Source organism: Lolium perenne, chromosome 6, assembly GCF_019359855.2.
Source record: "Lolium perenne isolate Kyuss_39 chromosome 6, Kyuss_2.0, whole genome shotgun sequence".
Lineage (NCBI taxonomy): Eukaryota > Viridiplantae > Streptophyta > Magnoliopsida > Poales > Poaceae > Lolium > Lolium perenne.
In genome coordinates, this window is record NC_067249.2 from 5,991,798 (window position 1) to 6,016,282 (window position 24,485).

Sequence of the window (24,485 nt, forward strand, 5' to 3'; positions counted from 1 at the left end):
ATAGGGCCTTGTCTCAACCCTTTTTTTTGTCTGAAAGTATCTACCAACGTCATCTTTGACGTTAATGGCAACACTTCCACCAAAAACAAAGTTATTAATTAAAGTATTCCATTCATCAGAAAAACCTTTTATTCTGAGAGTTTGTTGATGAAAAGACCACTTGACTTTATCATATGCTTTTTCAAAGTCAATTTTGAGGATCACCCCATTCAACTTTTTGCGATACATCTCATGAATTGTTTCATGCAAAGTCACCACTCCATCTAAGATGTATCGTCCTTACATGAAAGCAGTTTGTGTTGGGTGCACCACGTGATCAGCCACCGAATCTAGCCTAATAGTAGCTACTTTGGTGAAAATTTTAAGAAGACATATTGGTCTATATTGTTGAATCCGTTCCGCATCATTAACTTTTGGTAGTAAGATAATCTCTTCAAAGTTGATACGGAACAGTTCAAATTGCCCAGCATGAAGTTCGGCAAACAACTCCAATAAATCACCTTTAATTATATCCCAGAAGGTTTGATAGAACTCTGCTAGAAAACAATTTGAAAAACAACCTTCCTTACCTCCTCTTCTGAATAAGGGGCGGTAAGAATAGCATTTTCTTCTGGAGACACTTGGGGGATATCATCAATCCTGCTTTCATCCAAGGATACATCTGATTCCTCCGGGGCGCCAAACTAACCCTTGTAATATGACGTAATGTACGACTTCAACTGCTCATGTCCTTCGATCGTGCCCTCGTCCTGAACAAGAGAATGAATGAGTTTCTTTCTATGTCTACCATTGGTAACACTATGAAAGTATCTCGTATTCGAATCTTCTTCTAGAAGGAACTGAGCCTTAGATCTTTGGTACCATTTGAGTTCCTCCTCGCGCAACAGACCAGCTTGTATTGACTTTTAAGGTCAATTTCTTGCGTCGTCAACAGTCTCACTTCAGCGATTTAGTATTATTAAAATATAGGAAAGAGAATATAGATTATAGAATTTGGACAATCCGCTGAAGATGGAAAGATATAGAAGATAAAATCTTTTTTGAGGATTGTCTATAGCGAGATTTGGACCAGCTGGAGACGTCCTTACACAAGCTACCGGTAAAAAATCTAGTGGTAGCACACGCGCTGCAGACATATCGCAGTATGCACCGTAGCAATACACACGTAGCGTCGGAGTGCCGCTGCCCGTAAAATGACAGTTTTACAGCTCTCGTCTCATCGTGAAAATGGACTAATTTGGCTCAAACTTGAAAGTTTAGCACAAAATAAACCGGTTTTGAAAAAATATAAGTGAACGTGCTACAGGACTTCACGACTTCACATTCGCTCTCATACGAACATGGGTCCCAGAGCAGCCGCGGGCAATGTTTCGTCGACACGCATGCAAAGAGAAGAATAGTCGTGACCGGGTGACTTTTTTTGGCCGCTGCGATGGGTGCATATAGCAGTTTTCTATTCTGGGGATCTGAAGCTGATAGTCCAACAACGAGTAGTACGACAGAAACGAGTCAACGCACGCTTGTCTCTTAAGATAATCTGGACCAGACGAATCTTATCTTAGAAATATCAAATACTACTACTCCCGCGGCCACTACAGAGTTGAATGTATGTATTTCGATTAGGATCCTATTCTACGATTACGACTTTATTAAGACATTATTATCCCACACAATAATCTAATCAAAGCTGCAAAAATAACTAATCCCGTGTACGAGGAATAGATCCTCTCCCAAAAGCAAATCAAACCTCGTAGGGAGTGAGGGCATCCCTCCAATACTTTGTTTCTTCACCTTGTTACTAACAAGGCTATAAATCATTATATGTGTGCTTGATGTTGATTGGACCTCCAATTTGTTGGGCAAATTAACAATCAAGTATCCAACTAGAAATTGTTCTCAAAATTCCTTTAACCACCAGTAAAAATCACAAATCCGAAAATTTATATTTCTAGAAATTCAGATGGTTGCAATGTTTCAGAATTTTCTCGAAGGCCACCCAGAGGTTTGATTTATTTTAGAAATAAAGTACTATACTGTACTACTACTCGTCGTGTCATTACTGCAGCCACCAAGAGTATAGAGTTGTCTTCGTCTCTCTGCGCCCGTCTACGTCTGTCTATTTCAGCTGGCTTTTATATCAGAACGTTGTAACCTTTCGCCATGCTGTCATGCTACACATTATTAAGACAATATTATCCCACACAATAATTTAATCAAACATTCCCTAAAGTAACTAATCCAATTTACGAGGAATAGATCCTCTCCCAAAAGCAAATCAAACCTCATAGGGAGTAAGGGCATCATCCAATACTTCGTTTCTTCACGTTGTTACTACCAAGGCTATAAATCATTATATGTGTGCTTCAAGTTGATTGGACATCCATTTTGTTGAGCGAACAATCAAGCATCGAACAAGAAATTGTTCTCAAAATTCAATTAACCACCACCAACAATCACAAATCCAAAAATTTATATTTCTAGAAATTCAGATGGTTACAATATTTCAGAATTTTCTCGACTATAATACCAGGTATTATATTCCCACGCCCACCAAGCGGTTCAATTTATTCTAGAAATAAAGTACTCTACTACTACTACTCGCTGTGTCATTCCCCCGGCCACCAAGAGCATATAGAGTTGTCTTCGTCTCTCTGCGCCAATCTACGTCTGTCTATTTCAGCCGGCTTTTATATCAGACCGCTGTCAGCTTTCGCCGTGTCGTCACGTCACACATTATTAAGACAGTATTATCCCACACAATAGTCTAATCAAACCTGCCCTAAAGTAACTAATCCAATGTACGAGGAATAGATCCTCTCCCAAGAGCGAATCAAACCTCATAGGGAGTAAGGACATCCTCCAATACTTTTTTTTCTTCACCTTGTTACTAACAAGGCTATAAATCATTATATGTGTGCTTCATGTTGATTGGACCACCACTTTGTTGAGCGAACAATCAAGCATCCAACAAGAAATTGTTCTCAAAATTCTTTTAACCACCAGCAACAATCACAAATCCGAAAATTTATATTTCTAGAAATTCAGATGATTACAATATTTCAGAATTTGCTCAAATATAATAGATTCCCGCGGCCACCAAGTGGTTTGATTTATTTTAGAAATAAAGTAGGAGTAATCTAGCACTACTCGCTGTGTAATTCCCACGGCCACCAAGAGCGTATAGAGTTGTCTTCGTCTCTCTGTTGCAGCCGGCTTTTATATCAGACCGCTGTCACCTTTCGCCGTGTCATCATGTCACACATTATTCAGACAATATAATCCCACACAATAATCTAATAAAAATGCCTTAAAGTAACTAATCCAATGTACGAGGAATAGATCCTCTCCCAAAAGCAAATCAAACCTCATAGGGAGAAAGGGCATCCTCCAATACTTTGATTCCTCACCTTGTTACTAACAAGGCTATAAATCATTATATGTGTGCTTCTTGTTGATTGGACCTCCACTTTGTTGAGCGAACAATCAAGCATCCAACAAGAAATTGTTCTCAAAATGCCTTTAACCACTAGCAATAATCACAAATCCGAAAACTTATATTTCTAGAAATTCAGACTGTTACAATATTTCAAAATTTTCTCGAATATAATACCATGTATTTCATATATTTCACAAAATTAAAACAATAAATCTCGTTACTTTGGATATTAAAAAATGATTATATGCCTTTTTTAACAGATTTGTTTAGCATTGTGTAGGCTCAACAACTCCCAAGTTGGGCCGGATTACTTAAGCAGGATATCATATTCTACAGAAAAGGCTAATGTATTTGAGCTAGCCGGACAAGAAGTCACGGTAGGTGTAACAAGGCCCTGGCCTAAACACTCTAGCACCGCCTGTAAACAAACAAACTAAGCAAAACAATTGGCTAAGATGTGTGAATAGTTTTGCCCTTGAGGAATCGGGACCTCGCGAATATTAAAAATAAAGTACTACTACTCACGAAGTTGTTCCGGTGTACAGCCTCTGTCTCTATGGTTATCTGCTGCAACCGACTTTTTTATATAAAGCCGTGGCCGGAGTGGGTGATGTCACTCGTTACCAGCATACATGAAGCACTAGCTACTATAGATGTACTAGTGTACCAGGTCATAATAAAACACATCTAAAGTTAATAAAAAATCAGGAGGTAGATAGGATGCACATCTACCATGTGTTAAAATTTCACATTCAAATTTGACTCATAGCTCAAGAAACAAAAAGATAAATCAAGCTATGAATAATGCCAAATTCAAATATGAACTGAATAGTATTACATTGGTATGTCATTTTTTTTTTCTTTAGCCGTGAGTCCAATATTCAGATGAAGTTTTAAGAAATGGTAAATGTGAGCTGTATTAACATTGTGAAGAAAATCAGATTTTTTTTATATTCATTAAAGGTGCTAATCAATCATCTAGTGCATTAGTACACCCGCAGGAGCTTAGTTCATCCATACAAGAAATTGTTCTCGAAATGCCTTTAACCACTAGCAACAATCACAAATCCAAAAATTTATATTTCTAGAAATTCAGACTGTTACAATATTTCAGAAATTTCTCGAATCTAATACCAGGTATTTCATATGTTTCACAAATTTAAAACAATAAATCTTGTTACTTTGGATATTAAAAAAATTATTATGCGCCTTTTTTAACGGATCTGTTTAGCATTGTGTAGGCTCAACAACTCCCAAGTTGGGCCGGATTACTTAAGCAGGATATCATATTCTACACAAAAGGCTAATGTATTTGAGCTAGCCGGACAAGAAGTCACGGTAGGTGTAACAAGGCCCTGGCCTAAACACTCTAGCACCGCCTGTAAACAAACAAACTAAGCAAAACAATTGGCTAAGATGTGTGAATAGTTTTGCCCTTGAGGAATGGGGACCTCGCGAATATTAAAAATAAAGTACTACTACTCACGAAGTTGTTCCGGTGTACAGCCTCTGTCTCTATGGTTATCTGCTGCAACCGACTTTTTCATATAAAGCCGTGGCCGGAGTGGGTCATGTCACTCGTTACCGGCATGCATGATGCACTAGCTACTATAGATGTACTAGTCTACCAGGTCATAATAAAACACATCTAAAGTTAATAAAAAAACTGAATAAAAATCAGGAGGTAGATAGGATGCACATCTACCATGTGTTAAAATTTCACATTCAAATTTGACTCAGCTCAGAAACAAAAAAACAAATCAAGCTATGAATAATGCCGAATTCAAATATGAACTGAATAGTATTATTACATTGGTATGTCATTTTTTATTTCTTTAGCCGTGAGTCCAATCTTGAGATGAAGTTTTAAGAAATGGTAAATGTGAGCTGTATTAACATTGTAAAAAGAAAATCAGATTTTTTTATTCATTAAAGGTGCTAATCAATCATCTAGTGCATTAGTACACCCGGAGGTGCCTAGTTCATCCACACGGTAATCTAATCTTCCCTAGTACGTACAGATAATCTAATCTAATGCTTATAAGAATACATAATTCATCACCTAAAAGTAATCAAATCAAACCATAGGGAGTAAGTCGTAGGAATAAAATGCTAAAACGAACCTAGTAGTTACATCAGAACTCACCTAAAACTAGGCGGTTGAGGGAGGCGAAGGAGGCGCCCAGCGGCAGCAGCAGATCGTGGATACGGCGGCGAGGAAGACGATGACCGGTGGTGGAAGGAGTAGGCGGCGGGAGATTCGGCGGATCGAGGACGCCACAAGCCGGCAGGTGACGTTCTCGAAGCGGCGGACAGGGCTGCTGAAGAAGGCGTTCGAGCTGGGCGTGCTCTGCGACGCCGAGGTCGCGCTCGTCGTCTTCACCTCGACTGGACGTCGCTACGAGTACGGATCAGCGCCAGAGTACGTACCCATAGTCTTCCATCCCTGATTGATTTCCTTCCTTCTCTTCTTCTTCTTCTTTGTGTTTTGCTCCGAGATACTAGGTCCGTACGTACTCCTGCGGCGTCTACTGTTTTGTTTACCAACAAGGGCAACCAGCAGGTGGCCGTACACATGAAATATCTCCAAGTAGTACGTGCAGGCAGATGGATGCTCCTCTAACTCGGGACATGAACCATCGGAGCTCCACAACCAGTGGCAGAAGGAGACACAAATATTATCTACCATGAGACGAGCGAGGAAGACACAAGACGGGACACTACAAAATCTAGAATGAATCCAGGACGGTCTGCCAAGGCCGAACCACCAAAAAACACGCAGGTAGAGACTCCGATGCGGCGCCAACCGCCGGCCGCTGCTAGGACGGTGGGAGAGAGAAGGGAGCACCTCGAATGCCTTTGGCGGCGACGGAGGTGAAAAGGAGCTAGGGAAGGGGTCCAACGGATGTAGGAGGGTGGTGGAAGCAGACACGACGAGGGCGGAGGCGGCTCTTGCCTCGGCCACGCTCGCGGCGGTGCTGAGGTCCCACTCGAGGCGCTTGTCCGGGCGGCGCTCCTCGTCGGCCGCCGAACGCACCGCCCACGCGGAGGCGGTGCTTACCTCGGCCACGCTCGCGGCGCTTGTACGGGCGGCGCTCCACCGTCGAGGCAACGCGTGGGCACGGTCTTCGTCAAGGCGCAGCACTGGCACGGTCTCCGTCGAAGCGAGGCGAGGCGAGGCGGCCGTCGTGCACAGGCACGGCTTCATTGATACGTGTTTTTTTTTTGGTTAGAAACAGAGAGATTTGCCGTAAGCCAAAATAAACACATGGCAAATTAGTAATATGGGACTCGCTAGGTTACTAGACGCCGTTGGCCCGTGGTAGTTTGCCGTAGGCTGTGAAACACTCACCGCAAAGCGTTTACCGTGTGCAATTATATTTGCCCTAGGCAAATTAGCCGATTTAACGGTCAATCGGAATTTGCCGTATCGATTTGCTGTGCGTTTTATAGCCTTTCCCGTAGGCCCCTGGCCTAGGGCAAACTACTCGATTCCTGTAGTGTTGTGTTAACATCTGGAAACCATGATCAGTTTGCAGAAGACAATTGATCGCTACCTGAACCACACAAAAGGGAGTATACCAACCAATGAGAAAGCTCTACCTGCCAGCGTCCAGGTGCAAAGCCCCCACCCTCTTATGCTACGTAATCTAGATACATTACACATAGTTCTCAGATCAAATTGTGTGTGCAATGTACTATACAGTTCTCACGCCACATTTTTTTAAACTGCAAATAAATGTACGCAGATGTGCAGATTTGAGGCTACAGCCTTGAAGCAGAAGATAGACGCAATCGAGGCCAACCAGAGGTGAGACGATCGACATGAGTGACTTATCTTTTTTTGCGATAAAGGACTGATGATATTAAGCCAAAGTTCTTACAGAAAGGTCCCTAGTGACTTATCTGATTAATTATCTAGTAAACATAAAAATAAATTAAATCTTGCACATGGAAATTAAAGAAGAAATGTTCCATGGGCCTAGCGTATTGATCTTGGGAAACAGATTAACTAATGATCATGTGCATGCAGGAAGCTGTCTGGAGAAGGCTTAGGGTCGTGTTCAGCGCAGGAGCTGCAAGAGCTTGAGCTGCAGCTGAATAAGAGCCTAACCAATATCCGGGAAAAGAAGGCAAGCTAATACCAAATCTGCATAAATTATTTTGTCTATGATATGATATGTTTTGTTTTGGATTAAATAACTCTTGGATTATTGATCTGGAGCAGCAAAAGAAGATGATGGATCAAATTTTGGAGCTCAGGAAGAAGGTACATATATAAAGCAGAATTAAATCATAGAAAATAGCAGCTAATGGCGATTAACATGATCCAGTAGGTGACTAGTGGTGATGTATATATTGCATAAACTCAGGAGGAGAAGCTGTTGAGGAAGAACTCAGATCTCCGCAAAGAGTACAAGGCATTGCCTCTGCTAGAGCTGCTCACAAGAAGTGTGGCAACAGCAGACGCTGCAAGATCACCCGGTGGCGAAGAAGGACCAGACGATGATGATGAGGTGTGGTGGCGGTCGTACATGGACGTGGACACGGAGCTGGTCATCGGAAGGCCTAGGACGTCTAGCTAGCAGTTGCAATGGAAACTTTAATTCATTCTGCTCGATCAAGATCGATAAACATATATTATTTTTATGCAATGATTATGATCATGGCAGCACAGGGGGGGGGGGGGGGGTGGGGCCTTCTGAGTTGTGACATAAAGGAAATAAACAAGCTAATTTATGATCAGCATCTTTCACTAGTGGGGCAGGGTTTTTTTTCAGGTTTCTATCTTTTTCCTTCGGTTTTGTCCTTTTCTCTTTCGATCTTCTATAATATTTCATTTTTTCTATTTTTTTTTTAGGATTTATGCATCAATGCAACATTAGTGAAGATGGAAACTACACACACTATATGGGAAATACGTGCAAACACTGAAAATACACATGCAAACACGAAAAGTACACAAACGTGCGAGAAGTACAAGCACAAAATGGGGGAGTATACACATAAACATGAGAAGTACACACAAGCGGGAAATACAGAAACAAACATGAGAAATAGACAAAAAAAAATTGAAGTACACACAAACATGGGAAGTACACATGGAAAGTACATATACACTAAAAAGGAAGTACACATACACTTCTTTGGAAGTACACCTCATGCCAAACAAAAGTTCATCAAAACCTATCAATATGGCATCTAGTTTCGAAGATTTCGATAGAAACGTAACGGTAAAAACGGTTCATAACCTATCAATATGGGAATTGGTTTTGACGATTTCGATGCGAGAAACACAACGGTGAAAATGGTTTATAATTCGGAGAAACGGTTCTATATATATAGGTTCAAAATTTGAATCCCAGGAAAAAATGCACGTGCATAAGCCAACCCATCCTATTTCCGGAGGGCCCCACCAAAATTAACTAGATGGATTCATTAGTATTGCAACGATTTTTGGCAACAAATATGATATCGTTGCAACAACATGGCTGGGCCTATCACCACGATTTGAAATTCGATGGCATTAGCCATTTTCTAACGCCTTGAGACCATGTTGTTGTAATTTTGTTGAAATCTGTTGCAATATATGTGATATATTACCATGCTCCATAGTTTCGTGGTAGTACCTACCTACTAGTTATTGCCATGATTTACCAAGTGTTACATGTTTTATAGAAATCATTGCAACTTCTCTAAAATATACGTTTCCCTCAAAATTTTGTGCTAAAAATTGGCTCGGAAATCATTGCAACATATCTCCATAAACTCAAAAGCTGGCGCTAAAATTTTGGCTCCAAAAATCATTTTCCCACGGTGGAAGAAAAACTACCTTATAAATGACGGCGTTTGAGGAGGGTTCTGCCTCCTCGATGGTGTTCCTCGAGATTACAGCGCTGTCTGTACAAGTCCTGATCTAGGTAAGTCATCCCCATGTGCCAGTGGCATACCATCTCTCTCTATCCCCTGTTACTGCTGTTCTCTCTCCTGGGTGAGGCAACATACACACCTGTGGTGAGCACGATACGAGAGCCCCCGTCGGATTTGTTGATGAGCTGTGGGGAGCCCGCCCTGTCGCTCTAGGCAGCTGTATCTCCGCATACATTAGGCAGGTGGTGGTGGAATAGGAAGTCGGGAAAGGGGAATCCTGGGTTGGATGTGGTCGTCGGTGCGGCATGTGACCTTAGCACGGATGGCTACCTCTATCAATACATCCTCGGTTGGACGGCATATCTATCCTAGACGGGAACCGCAACTCAGATATGCAATTGAATCTACATTTTGTTCATTGATGATTGCAAGTGCACATGTATATGTAGCTAGTTTTGAAGTAAGAGTATCGAACCATGGAGAGCTATTGGTAGAGGTCTTTATGCCCCTCATTACTATTCACTAGAGAGTACTTGTAAGTTATCTCTAATTCCATGTAATGGTGTACAAAGGGTGTTGGTGTTTGAGAGCAAAAGTAAACAAGAATAAAGTAATAAACTAAAATAAACAAGAGCAGCGAGTGTAGTTGTAGGAGTGACAATATGGCTAAGGAGTTCTCGAGGAGTGTAGGATCTACCACTAGCATTGGTACTATTTATGATTAGGATGAATCTATATCATCTTTCATGCGCATGTATGGTAAGAGCTCCATAATAAGATGATCACTGAAAGCCATCTGTTATTTCATCCCGAATAACCACTGCAATCATCGTAAGCAAGCCACTCCGATCCCTCACAATTAAGGGTCTTCCCATGGATATTGATATAAGCTTAGAGAATCCCTTCTAATCCCCGTTACCCACATGAATAGCACGCCGGCGCGTTATGTCACTTAGCACCGTACATACTACCACATGACCAACGGTAGTTTCCTCTTATAGTCCCGTAGGCAAATATTACATGGTGCACTTCACTTAATATCTACAGAGAAAACTAATTCATGCTCATGAACTGAAATAGATCATCTTTATTTCATCTCATAATAGTGCTAGGGTTTCTCCATCTCTCCCCAAGAACAAGGGAATTACTCACATATGAAGGGGATCAACATCATCTCAATAATATGAATCAAATATGAAGGTACGATTGAATACAAGAGAAAATCCACACTAGGGTTTGGATTACAACCAAGCAGACAAAGGGGATCAATGTTGGAGACAGTGTTGATGGTGATGATGATGTAGATCGGTGTTGAAGCCTTCAAAATCCAAGTCCCCTCTTCCTCTTGTGTGGTGGTGATGGTAGAGATCTTGTCGAGGCAACGGCTATGGAGTTGGCGAGGCGGCAGGGTTCCGCGGTGGAGGTATGTGGAGAGGATGGCTTCTCTCTTGACTCATCACCTCTTTAAATAGGCTCCTGGAGGTTGGTTTCACGATTCTGGGGAGATCCGTAGCAAATATGCCCGTCGGCCCTTCACAAATGATGTTCGGTTTGATGAAACGGAGTCAACAAGGGGTGGTACGGGTGGACGGTATGGGCGGGCTCTACCCGTACCGATGTTTGACGTCCCAAAACTGGTACCATGCAGATTCTAACGATCCAGCCGAGATCCGCACGATATCAATTCGGAGACGCCCACCTACATGAAGTGCGGATCAAAACACACACGTGATGCAGGTGGAATTACCACAAGTAGTTACATTACAAAAGATTTACAATAGAGCCCACAAGAAACATATATTACAACAACGACTCCAACGAGTCAAGAATACAAAATACACAGGCCGCCGGGGGAGAGAGGGGAGCCGGATGGTTCTCGTGTTCCTTTCGTGGAGGAGGGGAAAGAAAAAGGGACGAAGGAAACGTGGGCGAGGAGGAGAAGATAAGGCGAGCAGGTGGGGATGCCATGGTCCAGGGGAAAAACAGAGGAGGGGAGAGGTTGGCGTGGCATGGCGCGGTGCTCACACGTGTGGCGTGTTCTCTCCCTGGCTGGAAGAAGATGACAGAGAAAAAGGTTCAGGTCGGGGCGAAAAGGTTTGGGCCCGAGGTGGGCTGGGAAGATCGGCCGGGAAAGAAAGAGAAAACAGGCCGGGGGGGGGGGGGGAGAGAGTGGGGAGCTAGGCTAGGTCCGGGTAGTCTAGGGTTTTCTTTTATTTTTATTTTTTGTTTTTATTTGTTTCTCTCGTTTTGCAAACCTTTTTCTAAAAAAATTAAAAGAGGAAGCTTGGAAAATTTTGAATCAAACTTATTTGAAAATAGAGGAGTTCAAGTAGATAAACCAAACTATGGTTTGCTTGAATTTTTAATAAAGAAAGAATAAAGATAGGAAGTGATATAGAGATTAAATGGAAAACAAAAATAATTATTATTCAAAATATTTGGCAAACCCTAAATAGGTCAAACCAAGTTTTTAGAGAGAAAGATGGCCAACACAAGTTCATATTATGCATTGGCAAAAATAGAAGGGATTAGACAAAGGCTTTATAAAAAAAAACATGCAAGGTGAGAGATGCATGATGATGATGACTTGGGAACGACACAGAAAAACAGAGCAATGGAGAAAAACTAATATATGTGTTTTTTTGGGTCGTTACAAACGACACCACTAACAAGGGACCGCGCCCCGAGATCCCACGTCGTTATGGGGGGAGAGAGTTGAAGCTATCAGATCTTTTGGTGCAGTGCAGATCTTCTCGACACCACTAAGAAGGGTTCTTGCTCCATGCTGATCGGCGACACCACCAACAAGAAATCATTGCTCACGTCGACGATGATGACTCCGGACAAAAAGAAATGGAAGTAGAGGCATGGAAAGATAAACTTGCCTCTAACTTCAAAGGAAGGAGTAATAATCACATTGACCCACCAATTCAACGTAACAAGAGCGAATAATAAGAGTAGTGGTATGGTGATCAGTCCATCCCGCACCCAAACTATTACTCCATTCTTGAATAGGAGAGTTGTGCAACTAACTCTCGGAATGCAGATTGGCGATTTTGACAAGCATTGTCAGCGAAGATCCGACGGGGACAAAGCACAAAGAATTGAAGAAAGATCATAGAAACAAGGATGACATCAACGGATAAGACAAAGGTTAGTTGTCGATGATGCTCTTCTATCAAAATCCTCCAAAAATCAAACCTATTAGGTTAAAGGTAAGATCGTCCAACCCACGTGGATTCCTAAGACTCGGGAAACTCAGATAAGAGAGAAGACTCAAAAGTCCCAAAGGTAAGATGAGAAAGAATACAAGCAAGAAGAAAAATCAGAGCTAATCAGAACTATCCAAGGAATTTTAGAAAATAGTTTTTGACATTAGAAACAACAACATCCGTTGGCAAGGTTACCCTATAGGTAGAGCAGAACAGTGGGGTATCGATCAACCTGGCTCTGATACCACTTTGTGATGCCCCAAAACCTGTGCCATGCAGATTCCAGCGATCCCGCTGAGATCCGCACGATATCGATTCGGAGACGCCCACATACACGACATGCGCGTCAAAACACACACGTGATGCAGGTGGAATTACCACAAGTAGTTACATTACAATAGATTTACAATAGAGCCCACAAGAAACATATATTACAACAACGACTCCAACGAGTCAAGAATACAAAATATAGTACAAAGATCAGATTCATACAGAAAGTCAAATGCGTTCGAGTACGGACAAGAGTACAAATTGAACTAAGAGTCCTGAAGATAACCAGTGGCGTCCATAACCCTGCCCAGGCCAAGCTGGAAAGGTAACCTTTCTAACGTTGTCATCTCAGACCTGTCCAAAAGAATTGGGCCAACAGTTGCCAACAAAGGGGGAGGATACATAAGAGGGAGAAAGCAGAATGTAAGTACCATGGAATGAACTCCGACACGTACATAGCGAGACTAGAAATAGGCTATGCTCGATGGGCTATATGGTGGAGTTAAGCAGCGACAAAAGCTTGCACGACAGAAACACGCTACAACTTCCGTCTACTCAGAGAAGGTAAGAGAGCGCATAAAGGTAACAGCTAGTTACTACATAAACATAACCCAGCCAAATACACATATCCCCTTCACTCATAGCGAAGAAGCAATGTAAAGGCACTCACACGATTGACAAGTTTTATTAGATATTGGTTGTAGTAATGCTATATTACTACGGAAGTTATTAGCAAGTTATTAGCAATAAGTATAAGGTGTAAGTTATTCTATGATCGAGTTAAATAGCTCCAAGTCATCCATAACCACGGACACGGTTTTTCAAAAAGATTTACCCTGCAGGGGTGCTAAAAAATATACTCATACGCATGATCAACCCCGCTTAATTGCGACAGAGTCTCACAACAAGGCCATTCCTAGTTCTGCAACAAAGTCTAGGGGGCCACCCCACTAAGCTACCCGTAATGAAGTTTGGCCATACTCCGAAGCAGACTCAGGGTTTGCGCTGGCAGCTAGGAGAGCATGAACAACCCGCTTCACTAAACGTCCTACAAATGTACAGTATAGAATAAAACACCACCCGAAGGCAACTGTAAGTAAAGCACCCGAAGGCAATGATGTTGTGCAAAGCACACAGTTGGGAAACCCCAAGAGGAAGGTATGATAAGCACAGTAGCAAGTTTTCCCTCAGTAAGAAACCAAGGTTTAATCGACCAGTAGGAGAAAGAAATCACTTCTGAAGGTGTTGCTAGCTGACTTTGGTAGGGCGCACTACCGGTGTCAGCAACAACGTGGAACCTGCACACAACACAACCAAAATACTTTGCCCCAACTTACAGTGAGGTTGTTAATCTCACCGGTTTTGCTGAAAACAAAGGATTAAACGTATAGTGTGGAAAGAGATGTTTGTTTGTAGTGAAATAAAGAGAGCCGTCGCCATGGGAATTGGCAATAAAAAGAACAGGTATTTGCAGTGTAAAAGAAAGGACCGGGGTCCATAGTTCACTAGAGGTGTCTCTCCATAAAGATAAATAACATGTTGGGTGAACAAATTACAGCTGAGCAATTGACAGAATAAAGACCATACATGACAAGATGATTACTATAAGATTCATTTGGGAATTACAACAAGATACATAGACCGTAATCCAACTGCGTTTCTGACTAATAATCCAACTTCCGGTTAGCATCCGCACCCCTTTCAGTATTAAGTTGCAAGCAACAGATTATTGCATTAAGTAAAATGTGTAAAGTAAACAGTAGAATTATCCTTGGATAAAGCATTGTTGTTTTCTCCATAGTAGCAACAACACATCTACAACCTTAGAAGTTATTGTCACTCTCCCAGATTACTAGAGGCATGAACCCACTATCGAGCATAAATACTCCCTCTTGGAGTCACAAGCACATACTTGGCCAGAGCATCTACTAGCAACGGAGAGCATGCAAGATCACAATTAACATATGACAAGTATATAATCAATCTCAACCATAGTATTCAATATTCATCGGATACCAGCAAACACAACATGTAGCATTACATAAAGATGATCTTGATCATGATAGGCAGCTCACAAGATCTAAACATGAAGCATAAATTAGAGAAGACAACCATCTAGCTACTGCTATGGACCCGTAGTCCAGAGATGAATTACTCACACATCACTTCGGAGGAGGGCATGGTGATGTAGAAGCCTCCGGTGATGATCTCCCTCTCCGGCAGGGTGCCGGGAAGAGCTTCAGAACCCTCCCGAGCTAGGGTCGACGATGACGGTGGCGACAAAACTTTTCGTGGATGGAGGCTCCGGTATTTAGGTTTTTCTTGAACAGATAAATATATAGGCGGAAGGGCGAGGTCGGTGGGCGCTCGAGGGGCCCACACCATACCTAGGCGTGGCCAGGGGCTGGGCCGCGCCTAGGTATGGTGTGGGCCCCTCGGGCGCCCACCGACCTCGCCCTTCCGCCTATATACGCCTAGGGGTGGTGTGGCCACCTCCTGGCTCGGCTCCGTCTCTCCTCTGGACTCCGTCTTCGTTACAGTGAAATAGGAATTTCGGCTTTTGTTTCGTCCAATTTCGAGAATATTTAATGTACAACTTTTCTGAAATACAAAAAACAGCAGAAAACAGGAACTGACACTGTGGCATCTTATCAATAGGTTAGTTTCAGAAAATGCATGAAAGTGCCACTAAGTGTAAACAAAGCATATAGAAATTGGTGTCAAACAAGAATGGAGCATCAAAAATTATAGATACGTTTGCAACGTATCAGCATCCCTAAGCTTAACTCCTGCTCATCCTCGAGTAGGTAAGTGATAATAAACATAATTTTTGAATTGACATGAAGCCAACACAATCTTGATCAAGTTATTGTAAAAGCATTGTGAGCTGGGATCAAAGTACTCTAAACATAGGCATGATAGATATAATTCTAACAATAGAACTTAGCAACTATGTTACAACATGAGAAGTAACTCAAACAAAAGATCATGAATAATAGTGCACTGAAAGCAACTGTTTGTTTTTGAGCATAGAGAAAACATAGCATAGTGGTATTCAGCTTGTCCTTCATGGAGTAGCAAAACATAAATGCCAGGACATCTTTAGAGTTCAAAGGGTGACTAGATACAAGTAATTTGAGAACAAGCAATAACATAATCATGAATCAATCAATAATAAATTTTGGGACTATGCACATTATACGCAGAATGACAACTATGCTCTCTTAATTGGTGCATAAAGTTAGAAGATGAAGACTCAACATAAAAGTAAAAAAAAGGCCCTGCGCAGAGGGAAGCAAGATTACTCATGTGCTAGAGCTTTTTATTTTGAATACAATAGAGGTGTTGAAAATATATTTTGAGAGGTATGTATGTCTATATCACCGAATGTCATCAAATGATCTATCATCCTTTCATGTTTAATGGATTCAAGAGCGGCTCCCATAGAGAGAACAATAAATTTCCTCTTCTCCTTTGTTTGAACAAGCTAAATTCATGATTTCTTAAGTACATAGTGTTAGGAGATTTTGGTTATTGGTTCAATTTATATTTTAGTGAAGGCTAGCAAAAGACTGGGAGCGACCAACTAAGAGAGCAATAATGGCCATAATCATGCATAGCGACAAAACATTATTAATCAAAGCATAAAGTGATATTACAAGTCAAAAACTAAATGACCATAGAAGCTTTAGGTGACTGGTTTGCAGTCATAACATGGTGTAAGCATGTGCCAAGTCAACCCAATAAAGCATCAAAGGAGAATACCACAATATTATGCTTTTGTATGATGAAAACAACACATGATTCTTCCAATGGCACATTAAGCACTCTCAGCTATTTGAGACAAGTCATGCTACAACAATAACTATTAAGCATATAATTAAAATAGCATCTAACATGACATGCTAAAGTCTAAGCCACAGTCTAAACAAGCTTCCTTTTGCATCACTATAAGCATGAAATATTTTACTCGTCTCCAACACCAATCAATTTATTTGAAACAACTCTCACAGATAATAATCAATAAAGACCAGAGAGCTAACTAAAGAAAACTAACAAGCTCTGAACAAAATACGAGTGGAAAACCAGAGCTAAATGCAGTACTAGCAAAAGAGTACACTCGCAGAACAATAAGAATGAAAACTAGAGTGTTATATGCAATGAAAACGGAGTGTGTCATTCTCCAAAACAAGTATGCTGGGATCCAACCATATGCTACAGCAAACAAAACAAAAGAAAACTAAAAACAAAAATAAAGACGCTCCAAGAACAACACATAACATATGAAGCAATAAAAATATAGCGTCTTGAAAGATGACCTGATACTTTGTTGATGAAGAAGGGGATGCCCAAGGCATCCCCAAGCTTTGACGCTTGTACCTCTTGGATATTTCTTGGGGTGACATGGGCATCCCCAAGCTTGAGCTTTTGTCCATCCTTCATCTCATCACATCATTCTTCTCTCCCTACACTTGAAAACTTCCTTCATACAAAACTTCACACAATTTTCATTAGCAGCATTAGTGCAATCAAAATAACAAATTCACTTTGGTTTAGTTTTAACATAAGTCAAACATCCATTAAAACATTAGCTACTGTAGCAACTTCTTCAATAAGATTTTTCTATCAAAAGAACTCAAAAAGAAAAAGATTAAGAGGCAAATGTAAATAGTGGCAGAAATTTGTCAAAACAGAACAACAGGTAAAGATCGGTTTTTTCGAAAATCCTCTGTTGCTCAAATCGAAAAGTGAAAAACTAACGAAAGTTAGATAATAACCTAGGGCATATGCTAAAACATTATTAGATCAATACGACGTTCTGGCTGGGAATACGAATTTTTTGGGTGACAGCACAGAATCTATTTCAGGACAGCAACTTCCCCAAATCTTATTTTCTTCCTATTAGAGGCAGAGGCTATTCTTGGCACAAAACCGAAATAAAAAGGATAAGGAGAGGTTATTACAGAGGTAACAACTTCCAAGACTCAACAAAAGAAAAATTACAGAAATAAAACATGGGTTATCTCCCAAGAGTGCTTTTCTTTAAAGCCTTTCAGCTAGGCGCCAGAAAAAGAGCTTGAATCAAGTATTTTCAAGTGAAGAAGCATCAACATCATAACTTGTCCTAATAATAGAATCAAAAGGTAACTTCTTTCTTTTTCTAGGGAAGTGTTCCATACCTTTCTTGAGTGGGAATTGATATTTAATAATCCCATCTCTCATATCAATAGCAGCACCAACAGTTCTAAGAAAAAGTCTTCCCAAAACAATATGACAAGAAGCATTGTATTCAATATCCAAAACAACAAAATCAATGGGGACAAAGTTATTATTAACCATAATAAGAACATTATTAACTCTCCCCAACGGTTTCTTCTTAGCAATATCAGCAAGATGAACATCCAAATAACATTGTTCCAAAGGTGGCAAATCAAGCATATCATAAATTTTTCTAGGCATAAGAGAGATGCTCGCACCAATATCACATAAAGCATTGCAATCAAAGTCATCTACTTTCATCTTAATGATGGGCTCCCAACCATCTTTTAACTTTCTAGGAATAGAAGCTTCATGTTTTAATTTCTCTTCTCTAATTTGCATGAGAGCATTTGTAATATGTTTTGTAAAAGCCATATTTATAGTACTAGCATTAGGACTTCTAGCAAGCTTTTGTAAGAACTTAATTACTTTAGAGATATTGCAATCATTAAAATCAAAGTCATTATTATCAAAGGTAAAAGGACTATTGTCTCCCGTACTTCGAAATTTTTTAGCACTCTTATCATAAACAGTTTCAGTGGTTCTAGGCAATCTTGTAGAAGGAGTGGGGACTTTTCCTACACCAATTATTTTACCATTAATAGTAGGAGGGTCGCCGCTGCTGACCGAGCCCGAGAGCGCGACACGGCCGTCCATGGCAGCAGGGGAGGGGCCGCCCTCGCCAGAAGGCGCGCGGAGGGACGCCATGATGGCGTGTAACTCACACGTTCGTTGGGAACCCCAAGAGGAAGATATGATGCGCACAGCAGCAAGTTTTCCCTCAGAAAGAAACCAAGGTTTATCGAGCCAGGAGGAGCCAAGAAGCACGTTGAAGGTTGATGGCGGCGGGATGTAGTGCGACGCAACACCAGGGATTCCGGCGCCAACGTGGAACCTGCACAACACAACCAAAGTACTTTGCCCCAATGAAACAGTGAGGTTGTCAATCTCACCGGCTTGCTGTAACAAAGGATTAACCGTATTGTGTGGAAGATGATTGTTTGCAGAAACAAGAGAACAAAGATTGCAAGAGATTGTATTTCAGTATAGAGAATTGGACCGGGGTCCACAGTTCACTAGAGGTGTCTCTCCCATAAGATAAACAGCATGTTGGGTGAACAAATTACAGTTGGGCAATTGACAAATAAAGAGGGCATGACCATGCACATACATATTATGATGTGTATAGTGAGATTTAATTGGGCATTACGACAAAGTACATAGACCGCCATCCAGCATGCATCTATGCCTAAAAAGTCCACCTTCAGGTTATCATCCGAACCCCCTCCAGTATTAAGTTGCTAACAACAGACAATTGCATTAAGTATTGCGCGTAATGTAATCAGTAACTACATCCTTGAACATAGCACCAATGTTTTATCCCTAGTGGCAACAGCACATCCACAACCTTAGAACTTTTTGTCACTGTCCCAGATATCAATGGAGGCATGAACCCACTATCGAGCATAAATACTCCCTCTTGGAGTTACAAGCATCTACTTAGCCAGAGCATCTACTAGTAATGGAGAGCATGCAAGATCATAAACAACACATAGACATAACTTTGATAATCAACATAACAAGTATTCTCTATTCATCGGATCCCAACAAACGCAACATATAGAATTACAGATAGATGATCTTGATCATGTTAGGCAGCTCACAAGATCCGACAATGAAGCACAATGGGGAGAAGACAACCATCTAGCTACTGCTATGGACCCATAGTCCAGGGGTAGACTACTCACTCATCACTCCGGAGGCGACCATGGCGGCGTAGAGTCCTCCGGGAGATGAATCCCCTCTCCGGTAGGGTGCCGGAGGCGATCTCCTGAATCCCCCGAGATGGGATCGGCGGCGGCGGCGTCTCAGTAAGGTTTTCCGTATCGTGGCTCTCTGTACTGGGGGTTTCGCGACGGAGGCTTTAAGTAGGCGGAAGGGTAGGTCAAGAGGCGGCACGAGGGGCCCACACCACAGGGCCGCGCGGCCAAGGGGGGGGCCGCGCCGCCCTAGGGTGTGGCCACCTCGTGGCCCCACTTCGTCTCCTCTTCGGTCTTCTGGAAGCTTCGTGGCAAAATAGGACCCTGGGCGTTGATTTCGTCCAATTCCGAGAATATTTCGTTACTAGGATTTCTGAAACCAAAAACAGCGTAAAACAGAATCGGCACTTCGGCATCTTGTTAATAGGTTAGTTCCAGAAAATGCACGAATATGACATAAAGTGTGCATAAAACATGTAGATAACATCAATAATGTGGCATGGAACATACGAAATTATCGATACGTCGGAGACGTATCAGCATCCCCAAGCTTAGTTCTGCTCGTCCCGAGCAGGTAAAACGATAACACAGATAATTTCTGGAGTGACATGCCATCATAACCTTGATCATACTATTTGTAAAGCATATGTAGTGAATGCAGCGATCAAAACAATGTATATGACATGAGTAAACAAGTGAATCATATAGCAAAGACTTTTCATGAATAGCACTTCAAGACAAGCATCAATGAGTCTTGCATAAGAGTTAACTCATAAAGCAATAATTCAAAGTAAAGGCATTGAAGCAACACAAAGGAAGATTAAGTTTCAGCGGTTGCTTTCAACTTGTAACATGTATATCTCATGGATATTGTCAACATAGAGTAATATAATAAGTGCAATAAGCAAGTATGTAGGAATCAATGCACAGTTCACACAAGTGTTTGCTTCTTGAGGTGGAGAGAAATAGGTGAACTGACTCAATAATGAAAGTAAAAGAATGGTCCTCATAGAGGAAAAGCATCGATTGCTATATTTGTGCTAGAGCTTTGATTTTGAAAACATGAAACAATTTTATCAACGGTAGTAATAAAGCATATGTATCATGTAAATTATATCTTACAAGTTGCAAGCCTCATGCATAGTATACTAATAGTGCCCGCACCTTGTCCTAATTAGCTTGGACTACCGGATCATCGCAATGCACATGTTTTAACCAAGTGTCACAAAGGGGTACCTCTATGCCGCCTGTACAAAGGTCTAAGGAGAAAGCTCGCATTGGATTTCTCGCTATTGATTATTCTCAACTTAGACATCCATACCGGGACAACATAGACAACAGATAATGGACTCCTCTTTTATGCATAAGCATGTAACAACAATTAATAATTTTCTCATATGAGATTGAGGATATATGTCCAAAACTGAAACTTCCACCATGGATCATGGCTTTAGTTAGCGGCCCAATGTTCTTCTCTAACAATATGCATGCATAACCATAAGGTGGTAGATCGCTCTTACTTCAGACAAGACGAACATGCATAGCAACTCACATGAAATTCAACAAAAAGTAGTTGATGGCGTCCCCAGTGAACATGGTTATCGCACAACAAGCAACTTAATAAGAGATAAAGTGCATAAGTACATATTCAATACCACAATAGTTTTTAAGCTATTTGTCCCATGAGCTATATATTGCAAAGGTGAATGATGGAATTTTAAAGGTAGCACTCAAGCAATTTACTTTGGAATGGCGGAAAATACCATGTAGTAGGTAGGTATGATGGACACAAATGGCATAGTGGTTGGCTCAAGTATTTTGGATGCATGAGAAGTATTCCCTCTCGATACAAGGTTTAGGCTAGCAAGGCTTATTTGAAACAAACACAAGGATGAACCGGTGCAGCAAAACTCACATAAAAGACATATTGTAAACATTATAAGACTCTACACCGTCTTCCTTGTTGTTCAAACTCAATACTAGAAATTATCTAGACCTTAGAGAGACCAAATATGCAAACCAAATTTTAGCATGCTCTATGTATTTCTTCATTAATGGGTGCAAAGCATATGATGCAAGAGCTTAAACATGAGCACAACAATTGCCAAGTATCACATTATCCAAGACATTATAGCAAATTACTACATGTATCATTTTCCAATTCCAACCATATAACAATTTAACGAAGAAGAAACTTCGCCATGAATACTATGAGTAGAAACTAAGGACATACTTGTCCATATGCTACAGCGGAGCGTGTCTCTCTCCCATAAAGTGAATGCTAGGATCCATTTTATTCAAGGGATTTCTATTTTCGTGCCCCTGCTTCGTTAGTTGTACTCAGTTTTCCCCAGCTCGTTAGTTTTTCCTCAGTTTTCCCCTCCCTCTAGTTTGAAACCCCTCGAAGACGCGGGTTGCCGTCAGGTCAGAGGCCTTACCGTTACCGTGAGGTCAGTTCCTCGCTGACCGTCTCGTGCTGACGGGTGGATCTATCTACCGCTGACGCGTGGGCCGTTTTATTTCCTGATTGTATACGCGGTGCTGCCAATGACAAATGGGGCCGCTCTATGGGGCTGCCGCAGCCAATGACCAGTGGGTCGTCTATTTATTTATAGAAAATTATATATTGCCGCTCTGTGGGGCCTCCGCAGCCAATGACCGCTGTGGTCGTCTATTTTATTTAGAGAATATAATATAGAGCCGCTCTGTAGGGGTCGCCTCAGCCCATTTTCGCAGCTTAATCTAAAGTGACTCTTATGCTAAACATTGTGTATCCCGACGTTGACCTAGCAGTGGCGGCGAGCATAGCCGTTCTGACCATGCCGATATCGGCATCGGCATCGGCATCGTTTGGAGGATGTGGTGCTCGAATAATAGTGGAAATGCGATATTATTTTTTACATGCATAATATATAGAAAATAGCTAGATCTCTAAATCGATGCATATGAAGCTACATATATATTCTTGGTCATAATCCCCTTAATTATCTAAAGGGGATGGATGCATGGCTTCACGTCGTCGTCGCTTTCATCGTCAGTATCTTCGTCGTCTGAGTAGTAGTACCTCCTGCACATTGTTCCGTCGAACACCTTCACTGTGAGCACATCATCGCCTTCATATTTGAAGTGTACGAACCAGCCGAAATCCACACCGTGCGCGATGGCGAATTTCTCCCAGCCCTTGTCGAGGTACATCCGGCCTTGTCCGTCAAATAGGACCTCCACGGTCCAGAGACGAGGACCGCATGATCACTGCTCGCAGATACACCTTAGCTGGCTCCTTGCCATCAAGATAGTCCGCAAATTTTTTGGGAGTTCCTGCAAAGAGATCGAGCGCCGATCGTTTGAAATTAGGGAACCCTTGAAATTAAAGGTTTTTAGAACATGCCCATAATTAATCACATGCATCATATATGTGGGAACGCGTACGTACCTTCTGGACCAAAGGGTCTTCATAGACGACGATGAAGAACTCCTCTCTGATCCATGGCTGTGTTGACGGTGGTGGTGGCAATGATGATGATCCACTTCCCCTTCCCCTTCCCCTTCCCCTTCCGGTCCGCGTCCGAGACGTGGAAGCCATGGCAATGGATAAAGTGTATGTGAACGAAAAGAAGAGAGAGGCAGAACCTATTGACACAAGGGATGGCCGTGTGGGTGTTTATAAGGGAGAGATGACCGTTGTAGGGTTTACACAATAAAATAAGGAGGAGATGACCGTTGTGGGGGTTTATACACAATAAATTAAGGAGGAGTCGACCGTTGTGGGGGTATAGTTTATCATTTTACCGTGAAAAGTAATGCCTAAAAGGAAAGTAATGGCTACAAGAAATCGGTGATGGTTTATCGTTTTTTGCGTGAAAAGTAATGGGTACAAGAAATGGGTGATGGTGTATCATTTTTTGCGTGAAAAGTAATGGCTACACGAAATGGGTGATGGTGTATCATTTTTGTGCGTGAAAAGTAATGGCTACAACAAATCGGTGATGGTTTATCATTTTTGTGCGTGAAAAGTAATGGCTACAACAAAATCGGTGATGGTTTATCATTTTTTTGCGTGAAAAGTAATGGGTACACGAAATGGGTGATGGTGTATCATTTTTGTGCGTGAAAAGTAATGGCTACAAGAAATCGGTGATGGTTTATCGTTTTTTGCGTGAAAAGTAATGGGTACAAGAAATGGGTGATGGTGTATCATTTTTTGCGTGAAAAGTAATGGCTACACGAAATGGGTGATGGTGTATCATTTTTGTGCGTGAAAAGTAATGGCTACAACAAATCGGTGATGGTTTATCATTTTTGTGCGTGAAAAGTAATGGCTACAACAAAATCGGTGATGGTTTATCATTTTTTGCGTGAAAAGTAATGGGTACACGAAATGGGTGATGGTGTATCATTTTTGTGCGTGAAAAGTAATGGCTACAACAAATCGGTGATGGTTTATCATTTTTTGCGTGAAAAGTAATGCCTAAAAAGAGTTTATAATTTAGCTCGTGAAAAATAATGCAGAAAACCAAACTTTGCGTGAAGCTAACCGACGACAGAGAGAGAGAGAGGGTGGTGGCCCCGACCAGAGAGAGAGATAGGGGTTATCCTGCCCGTTAGATCATACGATCAACGGTCGTCGGGCACGATCCGCGTGACATGGGCTAGACCAATCAGGGCAATGTTGGGCGT

The 24,485-nt window shown here is 41.5% G+C and overlaps 1 protein-coding gene across 1 annotated transcript; it reads left to right on the forward strand.

Moving 5' to 3' along the window:
• Positions 1-5,597: 5,597 nt before the first annotated feature.
• On the forward strand, positions 5,598-8,087 carry LOC127310900 (MADS-box transcription factor 56-like). Its single transcript, XM_051341519.2, has 6 exons — positions 5,598-5,858; positions 6,969-7,053; positions 7,186-7,247; positions 7,470-7,569; positions 7,665-7,706; positions 7,810-8,087. The coding sequence occupies exons 1-6, from the start codon at positions 5,662-5,664 to the stop codon at positions 8,020-8,022; spliced, it is 699 nt and encodes a 232-aa protein (XP_051197479.1). The 5' UTR covers positions 5,598-5,661; the 3' UTR covers positions 8,023-8,087.
• The last annotated feature ends 16,398 nt before the right edge of the window (positions 8,088-24,485 follow it).